At 38.9% G+C, this 15,746-nt stretch overlaps 1 protein-coding gene across 2 annotated transcripts in view; it reads left to right on the top strand.

The window, feature by feature from the left end:
• trappc9 (trafficking protein particle complex subunit 9) overlaps nt 1-15,746 on the top strand; it is a 285,840-nt gene that overhangs the window by 40,050 nt on the left and 230,044 nt on the right. For both annotated transcript variants that reach the window (XM_022194077.2, XM_022194076.2), the window contains one exon: nt 8,800-8,885. In XM_022194077.2, the coding sequence (XP_022049769.2) occupies nt 8,800-8,885 (86 nt within the window). The remainder of the gene's footprint in view (nt 1-8,799; nt 8,886-15,746) is intronic.

Genomic DNA, 15,746 nt, shown 5'->3' with positions numbered 1-15,746 from the left:
AATAAGTACAGTCTCTCCACTCCAGGCTTATCTGGTGCCTTGTCAAACTAGACGAGCACACCACTGGTTTTACAATTCTGCAGACATTACAGCTGAATGAGGTGGACCAGCTGTTGTCATTTCTCTGAATATATGCCTTCAATTACAGCGTGCAAAATCTGAAATTTAATTTAATTCTATTTGTATCTTCACGTCTAAAAGGTTTCCTAAAATTGCAAAATGGTCCTAATCATAGGTAATTTGCTCAGTATCGCAAAACATTTTCTAAATAAATGTGTCCCCTGATTGACTTTGGGTGTACATGAGCTCAAGTCATGCACAGTTACTCTCCTGCTTTCTGCCTGCAAGGCGGTAATTCTGGTTTGGCACTGAACAGAGATTTGCATAAAGACCATCAGGTTGCTGCTAGCGGGAAGTATGAAAAGTAAAAATTTGTTAGTGAAAACTAACAGTAAACTGCCTGTGATGATGATCATATAGTAAACAAGAGGATTATCATTTTCTATTAAAGACATCCTCTAGAGAATATCACATTATTTATCTTGTTAACACGTCCTTGCTGGGTTTTTTATATGCAGGAAAACACATAGTGAGTGAAGTAAGCAGCCAGTGGCATGGTTTAGCATTTACACCTAAAAACTGAAGTGAACTGATGATCTCAAAAACTCAGTTTCAGACTTTCAAGATTCCTATATAGCAAATCTAAGAAACCAGTCTTGTTTACTTGCAGGCTCGGGCTTTCTGAATCAATATTATTTTTCAGAATTGGTTTCCAGTTCAAACATGTATGACAGAATTATTCCAATATAACATCTTCCCATTATGTAGTTTTACAGTGACTGAGCAGAGTTGGAGGTAGATTTGAGCAGCAGTACGTCATGAGAGAGGCTGGGCTTGATGTAGATCTACACATTCTAGAGGAAGCAGGTGTTACATGCAGGCCATTTTCAGACAAAAAGGGATTACATTCATTGGAAAAAAAAAGTGATACACAGTGACTAGAGAGGAACTTAACGTTACTCTCAGTCCCCATATATATTTTATTTTAGTCAATTTCTGGGTCATACTGACATTCCAAGCCAAATTCTCATTTCTTTGTCCTGTGGAGAAACGGAGATTGTCTGTACAGGACTTTAACGACAGCCACTTTTCAGTTTCATTTGTACCAAAGAGAAAATTGGTGCCACTCACTCATACATGCCACTTACAGACCAATCTGTTTAAACAAGCGATTCCTGCATGAGGCGGAATATAGGGAACTGCAAGTGATTTCAAATACACGGCCAATATCAGCCTAGTATTAACTGTACCGTATGCAGCCCCTGGTGTAGCTCATTTCTTTGACCAGGGCCTACATGTTGAAAGTCAGATATTTCTCTGGTGGACTATTGAGTTGTGAGGCTTTGGAGATTAAATTCAAACATGCCTTTCTCTCAGTCCCTGTACCTCTAGAGGACTGGCTGCCAGCTAATGAAGTTACGCTTCTCTTTTAACTCATTCAAGGCATCTCCCAGCACGCAGTGACTGTAGAGAGAAAGTCTTTGAATAATGGGTTAACACAATGGCTATGTGTAGGCACGTTCCCACATAACCTCAGAATATTTTTGATGTCCTCCTAACACAGCTTGGGATTTCCTGCCTTAAACACACACTTTTTTTTTTTTTTTTAAAGCTGTGGTGTGAAACATGCACTGCTTGGATCTTCTTGAGGAATATGCCACAGCTGTAAACTCTTACAGCTTTACACTAAGCCATCACTTTACACTCATTCATTTTACTGATGGGGAGGCAAAGTTGTAACTTTTCTTTTCCCGGCCCTGGAAATTGAGGTGTGTAGACACGGAGAGCGTGCGTGTGTGTTTGTGTGAGTGTGTCTGTCCGTATGCATTTTCTTGCGCTTTTAGTCGCATGCTATGAATCAGATTGATGTTCAGCCATAAAACAAGGGGTCCCCTAATGGGAGATTGTTTTCTGTATAATTGCTCTGAGACTCAGTTTTAAAAAGTGTCTAGTCTATAGCTGTCCATTCACTTTGATGTGGGTGCTAGGCTATCTATTACAGTGTTATATGGACACACTGGGAGGTAACTTTTACGTCATTTAGTCCTCACTGAAAAGCTAAGACAGTGTGGCCTGTATGTGTTTGAACAATAGCACGGTTTTCTATTCTTTTGGTTCTGTTCTCCAGTGTATTGAATCTGAAGTAAAATAATAACTGTGAGGTTCAAGTGACTTCCAGCTTTAAGGGTGCTTAGGGCTGTTTGCATCCGTAGTGAGTTAGCAGTGTAGGATCTGTCTTAAGATTTTAGAACAATATAGCAAGGAAATGATCCTTTACATGTGGAGTTTCAAGGACCAAAATGATACAGTGAGCATCACTCGCCAAGTCATTCAGCTTCACTTCAGTAGCGCGATGTTACACCAGACTGAAGGCAAAAACAGTCATCACTGTCACCACAGTGCTGCTGTTCTGTGTAGCATCAGTATCTCGATTTCTACTCATAATCTTTTTACACATGGTGGGTCAGCATCAGTCATATATTGAGAGAGATGGATACAAACGGACCAGTCTGCCCTGCTGGCTTTATTTGACCCAGTGGCCACCGCTGTCAACACTGAAAATACTTTTTGAATCAGTGTGCTTTTTAAATTTTTCATTTTTGCTGAACTCTCCCAGAGCCTTGAGGAGCTATTTTTACGTGCATGACATCATCCCAATGTAAATTTTATGGGCTAAGTGAGACCTAGTGGACAGGTCCAGGTGGAGAACCACAGCTCAGCATGTGCAGTGGTCCTCACAATATAGAAACTAACCAGGAAATATGATTTTTTTTCTTCTGGTTATTGCATTAGGGAAGCAATCTTAATTCAGACGATTGAGTAGAATCTTGAAAAGTAGTTTCCAGGTCTTTAAAGATGTTTAAGTTGGCAAGACAAGCAGTTAAATAATGGCTGTCTATTTTAGGTGCCATACAGTCCCAAAAAACTGTCTTTATTTTAGGAAATTAGCTTTTGTCATAATAGTTGTCTCGGCAGCTTTCTTGACAAGACAGTTATGATCGCTATGAAGAAACACAAACAAGCTAGGATCTTCTATTTCCTTTACAGGGACCTTAACCCTATATGTCACACAACAGAATGTCAATAAAAGTTAAATTAAGATTGTTTAATCAAACTAGTATTTATAAGGTCAAAGATCTGTCGTTCAATCCACAATCAGTGTATCTCTAACATCTGCGTGTCAAGCAGTTGTTTGTGTGTCATATTTATCTTCAGCTGTTCAAATGTTCCTACTTACAGTATTAGGAAGACGTCCTTCAGAAATATGCCTCCATTTGAGGCATTAATAACTGTAATTTCAAACAAGCTGCAAAGCTCGGCTTTGGTTATGTTCGAATGTATTCTCTCCTGCTCTGGGGTTGCTTCATTTCACATGCATGAATTTTGCTTCAATGCCCAGGCCCACTGTGCATGTATTATTCAGTAAGAAAGATTAATGTTGCCGATAGTTTTGTCGAATATTTCTTTGTAGGCTGCAGCTACACCAGTAAACATCTCCAGTTCAGTCTGTAGTCAATAAAATATGATTTTCACAGCGTGAGAGACAGTTTGACAAAATAATTTGCCCTTTAAGGAAGCAAACGCAAACACAGGCAATGTTTAGCTAACCATGCAGCAATGCATTGACTAAGAACATTCATTATAGCTTTGTACGATGAGGTTTCAAAGAGCTGAAGCCTTTGGAGATCTGTGTGGAATATCAATGGCCACTCGAGGAGTTGGGATTGAGGCAACACAAATAAGATGGCAGCAATCCACTTTGTTTTTCTATTTTCTGAGGTGTATTTCACACTTAATTGGCTGGCTATGAGAGCATGCCTGTGAGCCAGACCTTAGGTTGTGTGGGGCTTTCCAGACATTCATATTATAGATATCTTTCTTTTGACTGGCTTAATTTCCCAAGGTGCATGGCTGCAGTTTGCTTTCCATAAATCCCTTTTTCCTGCCAGGGTCTGAGGTAGGATTTTCAGGCTGTCTTTTGCAAGTCTATTTACAGCGATGGACTCTCCAAATGGACTACAGTGTGTTGCATTTGAAAGTGGAGATGGGTCTACAGTGGGACTAAAGTAGCTTCTCTGTATAACAAAACCTTTCAACATCTCATTCAGGAGTGATGGATAGTGCAGTGTAGAGCTGTAATCTCTGCTTTTGTTTCCAAGTAAGACTAAGATTTTTCTCTCCGAAAATCAATGACTACAGCTTCTCTGAACTTTTTGTACATGTTTATATCTTTTAAAAATCTTCTTCATTACAGAACTTACTGTACAACACTAACCTACCTTTTCAAGCTGTTTTTCTCTGCAGACCACTTAATTTAATCTTAGTGTAATTTGATCTCAATATCTCTCCTGCTAGCTCAACACAACAAATTTCATTCTCTGAACTAATGGTGAACTATTGAAAATTCTGTCAGGCCTTTAGCGACTTTTTTTCTTCCAAAATGTTCGTACACAACCTGGCATGTTCTCACTTGAGCGTTTCACTCATATGATAACTGATACACTTACTGATTTACATGGTGATAACTGCAACCAAAGATGAAATGATTACTGTGGTAATAACTTTACAAAGTAGTCAAACTGAATCTCACAGAACGATGAACAAATGCAGTAGAAGGATGATGGACCAACGATGTGGGAGGTGGTGACTGTGATGCAGGAGGTCAGGGGGACACACAGGAGGTGGACTGATCACTTCTTCAGTTGTAGAGCTGGTCGTTAGAGCTAACCAGCCATGAAAGCTACTGTCAGACTCCTCCGACAAAGACAGGAAGTCCGCTGGAGCTTGGACTGTCACTTGAAGCACATTTATGGCCCTCTGAGAAAGTCACCTTGGGGGCTTTTGCTGCAGGTGTACCAGCAGTGTGTGTGTGTTTGGGAGAGATTGTCAGTAGCCTGTTTGTCATGGTTAAGTTTGTGATAGACCTCAGTGCCTTACCAATTTTGTCATAGTTGCCAAGGAATTCGACTTTAAAATCAAAGCTTGTTCTGAGCACGCACTATAAGTATTGTTGAAAAAACCCCCACCTTTTTTAGCAGCATATGCAACAAGAACCTGTCTGAATGTGTGCAGGGCCACAAAAGTATGCAGAGATCCTTTTTAATCTGTACAAAAAAACCACAGTGTAAAAATGACAGGTTGTGGTTTTCTGTGGATTTGTGTGCCAGTCTGTATCTTGGCAGGCTGTGTTAACGTGCTGGAATCACCGGTGTTTACCTGGAAACTCCAGTAAGTTACTGCTCAGGGCCAAGAAGTAGTCTGACATATGGGGTGCCCATTGCTTATGGCCGAATATGCACACAATGACCCACAACATCCCCGGGAAATATGGCAAAAATGCTTCATAAAATGGCATTAGGTAAAAGAAATAGTGTGGCACACAGTCGCATGCTTTTGTTCTTTTTTTTTTTTTTAAACCCTCTGAACTCACCTGTGAACTATCTGTAGTGAGTTATTAGTCGCGACATTTCTGGGTATTTTTTTGTTCCTGTCACATTTGTACCCATTGTGGGTTTTTCACCACAATATGAAGTCTTTTATCCCTATGGAAACAACACAAGTATCACTAGGAATAGAGAGAACTCAAAAATACCTCTGTGCAGTGTAACAAACTTAAAATCATAAAAAGAAACAAGAAAAGCACTCAGAGCACAGTACTCCGCCAAAGCTGCTCAGTCATCATTTCCGACAACTGAAATCTTGAAAAAATTTGTGGCAGAAACCACGGCACTATAGAATGTGGCCATTGAATATAGATGTACCCACAAACAAAATGACCTTTCGGGAATTGATGGATTCAGGAACACACACAAAATTTGATCAATTGTTCTTTGTATAATTTCGGACAGATAAGTCTGCAGCGGTTGATTTGTAGTAGGATCACAATCATGTGATCTTCAGGAGGCAGTCGATGTAGCGTTCACTTGTAGTTACAGTGACGCCATGCTGCTGTCCTGCAATGATACGGAAGTCTTCAATGAGTCCGTGGATCCAACATCTAATCAGTTGGTCCTTGTGTCATTTCTGACCTAAAAAAATGTCATCCAAATCTGTTTGTCCGTTTTTGAGTAATTTTGCAAACAGACAAACAAACGCAAATCGTCATATCTCCACCGAGGCTCCACCTCCACGATGGATTAAAAAGGGATATTTGAACTTGTATAATTTTTGATTTTACAAAAATAAAAAAAGTTCAACGTATAAAGTAAGTGTTAACAGACGTTTCCAACACTGGAAAAAGTATTGTGGTAGAATGACTTACACAGTGCTTTATCACTAGCTACTTAAATTTGTAAAACCTCTACAAAGGAGGCATTTTTCAATCACGTTAACACTAACAAGGTATTTTCGTCATGTGACTCGTGGTTTTCGGTTGTGCCGAGGAGCTTGGAATTTATTGTCTTCTACAGGATCTGCTGCAAACAAGGAAATTTTTTTTGCAAGTTTTTGAACAAAGTGCAGAATGAACTGATTTTGATGATGTTTTACAATTTAGACCTTAGATTTGGTTCATTTTTCAGATTGAAGTGGGCCTCGCAGATGGTTGGTTCAAGTTCCGTTGGAAAGTTTAAAAAAAAAAATCAATAATTTCTTATGTTTTTATATTTTCTGATTCTGATAAATGCCGTCATTTTGGCCATTTTATTGAAAACGGATCCTTTCAAACCTATCGGCAGGTTTTTGAGTTCAGAGAGTTAAAGACATTTGATGCAGTCTATCTAAACTGTAGCATACACACGTGGACAAAATTGTTGGTACCCCTCAGTTAAAGAAGGAAAAACCCACAATTCTCACTGAAATCACTTGAAACTCACAAAAGTAACAATAAATAAAAATTGATTGAAAATTAAATAATCAAAATCAGCCATCACTTTTGAATTGTTGATTAACATAATTATTTAAAAAAACAAACTAATGAAATAGGGCTGGACAAAAATGATGGTACCCATAACTTAATATTTTGTTGCACAACCTTTTGAGGCAATCACTGCAATTAAACGATTTCTGTATTTGTCAATGAGCGTTCTGCAGCTGTCAACAGGTATTTTGGCCCACTCCTCATGAGCAAACAGCTCCAGTTGTCTCAGGTTTGATGGGTGTCTTCTCCAAATGGCATGTTTCAGCTCCTTCCACATATGTTCAATGGGATTCAGATCTGGGCTCATAGAAGGCCACTTTAGAATAGTCCAACGCTTTTCTCTCAGCCATTCTTGGGTGTTTTTGGCTGTGTGTTTTGGATGGTTGTCCTGTTGGAAGACCCATGACCTGCGACTGAGACCAAGCTTTCTGACACTAGGCAGCACATTTCTCTCCAGAATGCCTTGATAGTCTTCAGATTTCATCGTACCTTGCACACTTTCAAGACACCCTGTGCCAGATGCAGCAAAGCAGCCCCAAAACATTACTGAGCCTCCTCCATGTTTCACCGTAGGGACAGTGTTCTTTTCTTCGTATGCTTGGTTTTTGAGTCTATGAACATAGAGTTGATGTGCCTTACCAAAAAGCTCCAGTTTGGTCTCATCTGTCCAAAGGACATTCTCCCAGAAGCTTTGTGGCTTGTCAACATGCATTTTTGCAAATTCCACTCTCGCTTTTTTATGAGTTTTTTCAGCAGTGGTGTCCTCCTTGGTCGTCTCCCATGAAGTCCACTTTGGCTCAAACGACGACGAATGGTGCGATCTGACACTGATGTACCTTGGCCTTGGAGTTCACCTTTAATTTCTTTGGAGGTTGCTCTGGGCTCTTTGGATACAATTCGAACGATCCGTCTCTTCAATTTGTCATCAATTTTCCTCTTGCGGCCACGTCCAGGGAGGTTGGCTACTGTCCCGTGGGTCTTGAACTTCTGAATAATATGAGCCACTGTTGTCACAGGAACTTCAAGCTGTTTAGAGATGGTCTTATAGCCTTTTCCTTTAAGATGTTTGTCTATAATTTTTTTTCGGATGTCCTGGGACAATTCTCTCCTTCGCTTTCTGTTGTCCATGTTCAGTGTGGTACACACCTTTTCACCAAACAGAAGGGTGACTACTTGTCTCCCTTTAAATAGGCAGACTGACTGATTATGAGTTTGGGAACACCTGTGATGTCAATTAAATGACACACCTGAGTTAATCATGTCACTCTGGTCAAATAGTTTTCAATCTTTTATAGAGGTACCATCATTTTTGTCCAGGCCTGTTTCATTAGTTTGTTTTTTTAAATAATTATGTTAATCAACAATTCAAAAGTGATGGCTGTTTTTGATTATTTAATTTTCAATAAATTTTTATTTATTGTTACTTTTGTGAGTTTCAAGTGATTTCAGTGAGAATTGTGGGTTTTTCCTTCTTTAACTGAGGGGTACCAACAATTTTGTCCACGTGTGTAAAATGGATAAGGCATTGGTGCAGGCATTCAGTGACTATCTGGTCTGGCTCTAAATGAATTAAAAAAAAAAATCCCTAAAATTTATACATTTTCACTTCCCAAGGCATACCCTGCCTCTTGCTTAGTGTCAGTTGGGTAAAGCTTGAGGCCCCATGACCCTTTGCAGGATAACAGCAGGCAAAACTGATGAATAACTGGACGGATTTTATTTAATTTTTTTTTATGTGCATAGTCTCTTCCTCACTGGTTCCTTTGATCTTTCATCACAGTGTAGGATTTTGCTGGATTTCCTTCAGCTCATTAACTACAAATGGGTTTTAATACCACTGATGTCTTATTCTCATGCATTTGTGCCTTTGTCTTTCTCAGACTTCCAGTGGGTTCAAGGAGATGTTTGTGAAGTGCAGCTGATGGTCTACAACCCTATGCCTTATGAACTTCGCGTGGAGAACATGGTGGGTTTGTTTTATTGTGCCTAAACTTCACGTGTCACATGTTTTGAAGGCGACTTAAATGATGAGGCTAAATATGAAACCAGGGCTTTGTTGTCCCTCTGCACCCACAGAACAGTCACAACTTGACAAGTGATAGTGGTTTGTAGGCATTCCTGATTGCCTAATGAAAGTACCTTAAAAGCCTTTTTTACAGTTTAATTCTATAATGATTGTATAAGTTGGTCAGAACGATATCTTCACACTCCTGACAGTAAGAAAACATCACCAGCAAAAGCTGCCCTCGTAATTTCATTCATTTTAGTGCTTCACACATCATCCTGCCAGACAGATAGATTCTGTACAGAGTTAATGCAGGACCATTCAGTCTCCTTTTCTTTGTGAAATAACATTTTAAAAGAGCTATCAGACATCAGGAAATCCAATTTAACCATGTTGTTTAATAGCTGACTGTCGTTTTTCTGAGTTCAGAACCGAACATTTCCTTATTAAAGAACCTCCAGCTGAAACGTAGACCTGCAGTTCTGAGACATCCATTTCTAATTTATGTACTTTGTCACTCCCTTACCACTCCTTTTCAAACACATGCACGCCAGTTGAGATACTTTATCGGGTTCAAGGGTGCAAAATATTACCAAATAAATTGCTTTTCTTCCTGCTTACTGCTGTGTCTGTTTATAAATGCAGGGGTGTGGGACAGGCTTGAAAAGCAAAGCAATCATGAGGCTAAATAAAAAGGCCACCAGGGAAAAGCCTACAGTACTTTTAGCCGTTAGATAGCAGTCACACACACAAGTGCACACAATGTGCCACCTGTCAAAAGTGATGTTTCCCTTAATTATTTGGAAAGTCGAGAACAAATTACCGTGAAAGTTTTGTGACAGAGTGTGAGCAGAGACAGTGGCCTCTTAATTGTGGTGACTGTCTCAGAACTGGTGCCAAATAGACTTGGACAGGTCTTGCTGGTTGATTTAGCATCCCTGCATCGTCTGATAACGGCACATGCTGTTGCAGACACAGGAAATGTTGGCGACCTCCAGTTCAGAACATCTGGGAAGTGTTTAAACTGGAGGAATAATCACCAGTCAGCTGCCTCTGAATTTGCTTTTGTGTGTATTAAAGCTCAAGTGAGACAAATTTTTATCTGATAAATGTCATATTACAACATGACGAAGTGTGGCTTTAATAGAGAAAAGTGTTTCATCCCTCCAGGTATATCAGGCTGCAGTTGACTACCAAAAAAACATAAAATCCTTTTCCAAAACAATAGGAACTGACTTTTCTGAACGCGAAAAATTATGAATATTAAGTTTTTGTTGTCACAGTCACTTTGGTTTTGTCTTCGATTCTAGTTTCACTTACATGTGCATTTGTGCAAAAATGAATTGTTGGTTAATTTATCAACTCAACATTAAGTTTGAATTACTCACAATTACCATGAGAAAGAATGGAACTTGAGTGTCAGAATGATGCTTGTCACACTTTTGTACACACTGTGTCGGTAAACGTATTATGAAAACTGATCAAAATGCTGCAAATTAACGTCTTTACTAATTCCTTTACCCATTTTCACACTCCTGCTTCTCTGTTTAATAAGTCACAAAGTCTCGATATTGTATAGTGGAGCACATGTTTCCAATGATAATAGCTGTTTCTCAGTGCAACAAAGTGTTGAAGTATTCTGTTGGGACATTGCAGGGAACTATTCCAAATATAACGCAATTTTTCCAAATAGAAATGGGAGATTGCAGAAAATAAGAAATTGCTATTAAACATGTCTGATGTTTAAAGTCAGAGTTAAAATCAGGTAGCTATCATTCTCATGTTACTGCCTGCAGCACCATGTGCTTTTGCCAGCCAACACTCAACATTCCAGCCCTTAAGGCTAACATTAACCACAGACATTAATGCTGATCATTAAAATCTCACCTTGAGTTCTTGCTGAAGAATAGACAACCCACATTAATCACATCTCCCTCAAGCAATTTTTTATTTAGACTTCTTTAGCCTTCTGCTTTTGTGTAATTTTTTCCCAGCAAAATATCATTACAGAAAATTGTTGCTCCATAGGCTCCATTTTGTTTCACTGTGCTTCCTCATTTAATCTCATGTGGTGAATAAATATCCTGTTATGAGTAATGTAGAACAATTTTGAAATATTGATTTGTCTGCATGTTTCAGTTTGCAAAGAAGAATACCTGTGATGTTTAACCTCATGTACACTACCATTCAACAGTTTGGATCAATCAGAAATGTCCTTATTTTTGAAAGAAAAGCAATTTTATTTACAATGAAGTTAACATCAAATTAATCAGAAATAAAGTCTAGACATTGTTAATGTGGTAAATGACTATTGTAGCTGGAAACGGCTGATTTTTCATGGAATATCTCCATAGAGGTACAGAGGAACATTTCCAGCAACCATCACTCCTGTGTTCTAATGCTACATTGTGTTAGCTAATGCTGTTGAAAGGATAATTGATGATTAGAAAACCCTTGTGCTATTATGTTAGCAGATAAATAAAAGAGTGAGTTTTCATGGAAAACATGAAATTGTCTGGGTGACCCCAAACTTGTAAACGGTAGTATATATGGTGCAATCTGAATTCAAAATCTGTTGGGATTTTAGTCCTGTAGTGTGCTGCCTGACTTGCAAATACAATAAAAAACAAAATACGAGGGGTCCCAAAAAATGTACATCATTTGACAGGCCAATAATTTTGGCATTTCTTGTTGAAATGACCTCAAATTTTCACAGAATGTAAAGAAACAGATCAAAATTTTAAATTTAATGCTTTATTTTTGTTCTGTTTTCAGGTTGAGCCATGCCGTTCACTCCCAAAGAAATCATTTTGCGTCTTGGAGTATGCTGATGTTGATGATGGTCTGCCAGATCCTTTAACCCTGCATAAGCAGCCTTCCTCTTTAACGCTCTGGTAGCAAGTCCAAATTTGTTTGCCAGTTGATGAAATTTTTCCTAATTTTGCATTGAAGGCACGCTGCACAGTCTTTGATGACTGTGTGTGAGCATATTCCAAGATGCAAAATTACTTTTCTTTGGGAGTGAACAGCATGGCTCAACCTGAAAACAGAATAAAAAGAAAACATTAAATATAAAATCTTCATGTTTCTATACATTGTGTGAGAAGTTGAGGTTATTTCATCAAGAATTGCCAAAATTATTGGCCTTTGAAATATCAAATTTTTTGGGACACCCTGTACAAGGGGTCCTTGACTTATGTCGAAATTCCCTTTCTACGTCGTGACGTTATGTGATTTTTGCTGTAAGTCGGCTCTCACGTACTGTGATGTATGTGGTGTACAGCCTACGAATATAAACAAAGCCGTCTTCCTCGTGTAGCACCGCGTGACAATGTATTCATCCACTCTACTTGTCAACTAATCCCATGCAAAATGTTTTAACATGCAAACGCCGTATTTTGGAATGAACAACACTTTCTTAATCAATTTATGGGAGATGACAACGTAACCACAAAACGCTGTAGGTCAAGGACACCGTAAACCAAGGACCCGGTGAAAAACATTAACGGATTTCAAAGATAAAGATGAGTTCTATCAAAGTATCTCAATGGGGCTTGCTGGAATTATGGCAAGAGTCAGAAATGTTGATCACATTGTAAAAGTACAGCCAAAAAGATACAATTATTAAAAGAAATGACTGTAGATGGATCAAGATTTTATGCATACACCAAACCCTGGGCAATAGGTTTTTGCATCAGCATTATTGGAGCCATGAGGTCCATTGAGGCTTGAAAAAAAACATAATGTTCAGTACCCAGGACAAGGTTTTCAAGAGTTCCCAGCGTAATATATGGAGTTGCCAGTTTGCCAGTTTTTTTGTGAGCTGAAACAATCAAGCAGACAAGGTCAAGTAGTAATAATGAGGCCATCAGCCCCTCCCACCTACAGGTGAATTGATCAGGTCTCAGATGGAGGCTGAAGCCCTTTACATCTCGTTGCAGCTGGGAGCCTCAGGTGGTGTTGTAGAGTCACGCAGGTAGAGACAGACAGGATGATGCAAGCTGCCAACAGCTGCTCTGTACCGCAGACAAAGTGACTGCCAGTAGACCGCGGCAACCATCTATCCGCCGTACATAAACCACCTCTCTGAAACACACGGGGAAACAAACACATACTCACAAGGTCACTTTTCCTTCTTCTGTCACCAAGGTGACCCTGCAGTTTGGCAAGACAGACACTCCTTCTCAGTCACCACACGACTTCAGTGCTAATACGCAGCTTTGCTTGGCGCTTTATTGATTTTCTATTAAAGTGGTGCTTTTTACTACAACCTCAACCCTCTACCCTTATATTTTCAGATGGGTCACTGTCAGACTCTTCTGTCATCCTTGCCAGAAGACATGTTTTGGATATTTATTTACTTTTTACTCAAAATAGCATGCGATACATTTTGTTTTCCCTTTGATTCACTCGAGTTAAGTCAGACAAGATTTGCAGTAAATTTGGATTGATTGAACGTCCGTCTTGAGAATCTGTGTTAATGTTGTTTGGCTTTCTCTGCTCGACTGTTTTGCTTCCATCAGCTGTGCAATTATGTGCCAAAGAAATCCTAAATAATAATCATACCATTATGGCATTAGCTAAAACAAAAGGTTAACTGCACACTGTCACTAGAATGAAGTCAATGCACACCATCTAATAGCATGCAATTCACTTTGCCTGTGCTTTAATCGTTACTGTTAGTGAAACAAGCTAATTAACCTTTTCAAAGCAGAATGCAAATGAAGTGTTTCCAATAGGTTAGCGCTGATACTTCTGCTATCCAATAAAGGTATGTAATGTCCTAAAGTGAAAGCAAGGAGCGCTTAAATCACAGCAGTGGCACCTCAGAGGCTCAGCTCTTCGGCAGCCTTCTCTCTAGTGAGGTAGTGTCTGCTGGTAGGGATTGATGCAGTCATTACGTCACCTCAGTCTGCCTTGTTGCACAAGGCAGCGTACTGGGAATGTAAATACACTTATTCTGAGGGGGCATGATTACGTGTTTAAAGAGGACTTTAAAGCCACATGCAGGATTTTCTGACTACAGATGAAGCTCAGATGATATCACTTGTTTTTGCCCCTGTAGCCAGTTTGACACATGCTCTGTTTAATTCATTGATAAAGAATGTTTTTTTTTTGTACTATAGACTGCTGCAGATCCCACAGTTGATGTCACAGCCTCTAACAACAACCACATACTGGCAGAAACAGCATGTCTGTCCTGCTTACATGTACATACTATATTGTCAGATCAAAGAAAATTTGGAGAAACAGAGAAAAAAAACTGCACTAACTGAAGAAATATGAAACTCAGAGTTAAATTTCTGCCCTCATTCTGCAGTGAATATCAGCAATTAAAACTGACTCGTTGGAAAGAATACTATTCAATTTTCTTGACTTAACTTGAAGTTTAGCGTTTACGAGACTTTGCAGTGATCATGTTAGAAACAATGATTTCCATGTTTTATTTTTTCAGGGTGACTCATTTAGCTCTTTGACCCACAATAAAACTTTTCAACAACTGAATGGATTGAAGCTACAGATATTCAAGGTTTCTAGAGAATAAGTTTAATTGGATTAATTAACATCATTAGGTCGAAATCTTGATATTTTTAATATTTTTGGTTCGTAAACAAACACCAAAGCTATTGACATTCCCTTCAGTTTCAACTGTAGTTTGTGCTTAGTGCCAAAGGGCAAATGGGAGAACAGTAACAGCCTGACTGTATCTGAGAGTTGGAATATTAATTGTTGCTGCATATCAGCATCAACATTGTCTTTATTCAAAGGCAGTGTTGCTTAGGACAATGAAACAGAGCTGCTTGGTGGGCTCTCAGGTCTATATTTTACACGCATGTGAGTTTTTTTTTTAAAGCAGAAGTTGAAAACACAGAAATACCACTGCAGTGTAGCTGATGGCACACTAAACCCAGAGGTAGTGATATAATGCACCCTAACCTTTGAGCTGTAATTGCAACTAGAACTGAGAAACAAAGCTTTTTTCCCCAACACCTCTGTTCCTCAATGTAGTATGAGAGGAACTCTTCATATATGACATAGAATTTGATTGAAGCAGTCCAGTTTGAGTTACAGATCCAGGAGTTTGAGGACTAATCAGATGCAACAACAGTATTTTATAATATTTTAAGGCCAAATCATGTAACTTTTCATTGTAACTGCTCCTATTTTATATATTTTTGTCTAATCTATCTTAGGGTAAACAGTATAAATACTCTTTTCAAAGCAATCTGCTAAGAATTGCCGACTGTTATCCTAGATAAGGAATGTCATGTTGCAGTCCATCCTAAGTAGATGGAGTCAAGTTCAACATTTTTAAAGAACAACCCTGCGTTTTAATGCCAGAACCCCCTGCGTCAGCATAACTGCTCCATTAATTAAGGCCTTAGTATTATTAAACATTAATATGTGCAAGAAATGGCATTAGGATTTGTTGAAGAATGTAAGTAGTGTAGTAAGCACACTACATTCAACTAAAGTTACAATAACGACTTGATGTTGACGTTACTGCCTTTACTGGGATAGTGAATTTATTGCATGCTTATCTTTCTGCATAGCCTCACAGAGCTCTGACAAGACCTCTTATTTAATTACAGTTTCATAAAAGCTATTGAGTTTGCTTGTGCTGGTAATGCGTTGAGTTTGCATCCTAATATGGTACTTTATCGTAGACAACCATTATTGTCAATCTCTTAACTTTGCTCCTTCAGGACTTTCCACTCCGTTTGAGGTCAGATGTAAAGAATAATTCCAGTTTATTCATTCTCTTTTGTTTTCGGAGTTGTGTTTTCAGTACGTCAAAGTTTTACAAGATTTTGGTGTCTT

The sequence above is a fragment of the Acanthochromis polyacanthus genome, chromosome 11, assembly GCF_021347895.1.
Source record: "Acanthochromis polyacanthus isolate Apoly-LR-REF ecotype Palm Island chromosome 11, KAUST_Apoly_ChrSc, whole genome shotgun sequence".
In the NCBI taxonomy this organism is placed as follows: domain Eukaryota; kingdom Metazoa; phylum Chordata; class Actinopteri; family Pomacentridae; genus Acanthochromis; species Acanthochromis polyacanthus.
The sequence above is the reverse complement of the archived record's forward strand: the minus strand, read 5'-3'. Positions and strand labels throughout refer to the sequence as shown.